Source organism: Chrysochloris asiatica, unplaced genomic scaffold, assembly GCF_000296735.1.
Source record: "Chrysochloris asiatica unplaced genomic scaffold, ChrAsi1.0 scaffold00009, whole genome shotgun sequence".
In the NCBI taxonomy this organism is placed as follows: Eukaryota; Metazoa; Chordata; class Mammalia; order Afrosoricida; family Chrysochloridae; genus Chrysochloris; species Chrysochloris asiatica.
In genome coordinates this window covers 30,395,409-30,397,706 of record NW_006408527.1, presented here as the reverse complement: position 1 = coordinate 30,397,706, position 2,298 = coordinate 30,395,409, and the positions used below count along the sequence as shown (strand labels likewise).

General features: G+C 35.6%; 1 protein-coding gene across 1 annotated transcript in view; it reads right to left on the bottom strand.

Moving 5' to 3' along the window:
• KCNT2 (potassium channel, subfamily T, member 2) overlaps positions 1 to 2,298 on the bottom strand; it is a 728,083-nt gene that overhangs the window by 196,259 nt on the left and 529,526 nt on the right. The window contains exon 16 of the mRNA XM_006834237.1: positions 1,826 to 1,931. Coding sequence (XP_006834300.1) covers positions 1,826 to 1,931 — 106 coding nt within the window. The remainder of the gene's footprint in view (positions 1 to 1,825; positions 1,932 to 2,298) is intronic.

Sequence of the window (2,298 nt, the reverse complement as noted above, 5' to 3'; positions counted from 1 at the left end):
GACTTTGAGTAGGCAGCTCTTCCTGTCTAATTTTGAATTCCTTCCACTATGAGGGGGATTCATCTTCTGGCACTATATCTGATCATATTCTGGTGTTCCTCATCATGTTTCAATATTCAATATTCTGTTGATGACAGTTTTCCACTGCCATTCATAAGGTTTTCATTGACTAAATGTTCAGAAGTAGTCTGTCTCTCCTTCCTTGTCTGTCTTCATTTGGAAGTTTAGCTGAAACCTGTCCAATGTAGGTGACCCTGCTGATATTTAAAATACATGTGACATAGTTTCCAGAATCACAGCACCACGTAAACTACCACTGTATGACAAACTGGCAGTTGAGCACGGTCGTACTTCAGACATATTATTAGGAGGGACCAGTCCCTAGAGAAGGAACAGCATGCATGGTAAAGTGGAGGGTTGGAGAAAAAGAGGAAGACCCCCAATGTGATGGACTGGTACAATTGCAACAGCAATGAGCTCATGTGTACCAGTGATTGTAAGGTTGGCACATGACCAGGCAGTGTTTTGTTCAGTTGTGCATTGGGTCACTATGAGTCAGTATCAAGTTGATGGCACCTAACAACAACAACAACATTACCCAATTCACATACTTCATGGATTCAGTAGAGTCAACTGGTCATAATCTAAAGGTGAACTCCCATTAAAATAATAGGTTACTGCCACCCAGTGTGACCTAAATAATTGGTAGTCCTTGATATCATGTGCCACTTAGCAACACTTTGAAACTTCATTCTTAATATGGTAAAAAGATAATTCATAATTTTTGGCTCTAAAATATCAACTACTTCTTTTCCTGAGGTCATCATCTCGGACAGAGTAACCTTTCATTCTATTTCCATTAATCTACTTTCTAAAGAGTCTGAGGAATACTCAAGGTTCATAATGTTTATCATCTGAAAAATCCAATAATAGCATGATCATTAGAAAACTACAGCAAGCACCCACATGTTTATTAAGTTTCTGCTATTGTGCTAAGCCTTTTTAATTTCTTACTTTATATAATACTTACATATGCCCAATGAGGGTAATATTTAAATTATACCCATTTTACAGATGAGGAAATGGAAATTTAATTGTGAATAACTTTCCCAACTACCACTCACCAGTCAGTTTGTCGTACTCTGATGCTAGGAGTTATGGCACTGGTATTTTAAATTCCAGCAGGGTTACCCATAGTGGAAAAGTTTCAGTGGACCTTCTAGACTAAGATAGAGTAGGAAGAAAAAGAGGTGGGATACTTCTAAATGGATATACACTGAAAAGCTTACGGATAGCTGCAGAAAACTGACAGACATAGTGGCAGAGATGAAAACCTTATAAATAGTAGAATATTTATTGTCACATTTAGTGCTGGAAGCTGAAACCCTCAGGTTGGAACACACTCAAAATATGACAGGGGAAGAGCTGCCACCTCAAAGAAGAGTTGACCATAATTATGTAAATGCAGAAAGTTTTAGGGACCTTCATTTGATAATGGAGTACAACTCAAAATGACAAGAATATCTGTTTATAACATGGAATTCATTTTTTAAAAATTGGAATTCTAGCACCTCTTGAAAACATGACTGGCAGATCCATCTGGTTAATGTAGTACATTGGTAAAGCACTTGGGCAATATTTTCTGCCACTAGGAAAATAAATGTCACCACATTATTTGCTGTATTTACATCTGAAAAGGCAATATGATTAAAAGTATTTTAGCCAAAAAACGGTACAAAATTTAAAAAATATGTCAGTATCTAATTGTAATATGACATATCTTATTTTTGGAGAAAACGAGAGGAGAGCAATAACAAGTATTTACCTTATCTAATCGTAAACAGCAAAATGGCACCTTTTCATGAAGGAGATGACAAAAAGTGGGTGAACTTCCTATATATGGAGAGTAAGGGGGATAGCCTTTAGCATACCTGTAAAAACAACACAAAATATTACATGTGGGTAAGGCAACACAGTTGAAAGGTTTAAGTTATGGCCATATTGCTCTATTGTGTTACAGACTGAGTAACATTTTGAGAAAGAAATCATTTAGTTCAGGTGCAAAATAAATTATCATCTATAGAGTAATTCTGGTTTTAAGTTAAGAATGATAGTTAAATTGCTACATGCTTCAAATAAATAAAATAATGTTCCATCCAACATGTGAGGATTATATGGAATTTAAATTCTATTGTACATAAATAAAAGTTTTATTGTAACACAACTGTAGTGATTCATTTACATATCATCTATAGCTGCTTTGGTGACACAGCAGACACACACAGTTGCAAAAGAGAA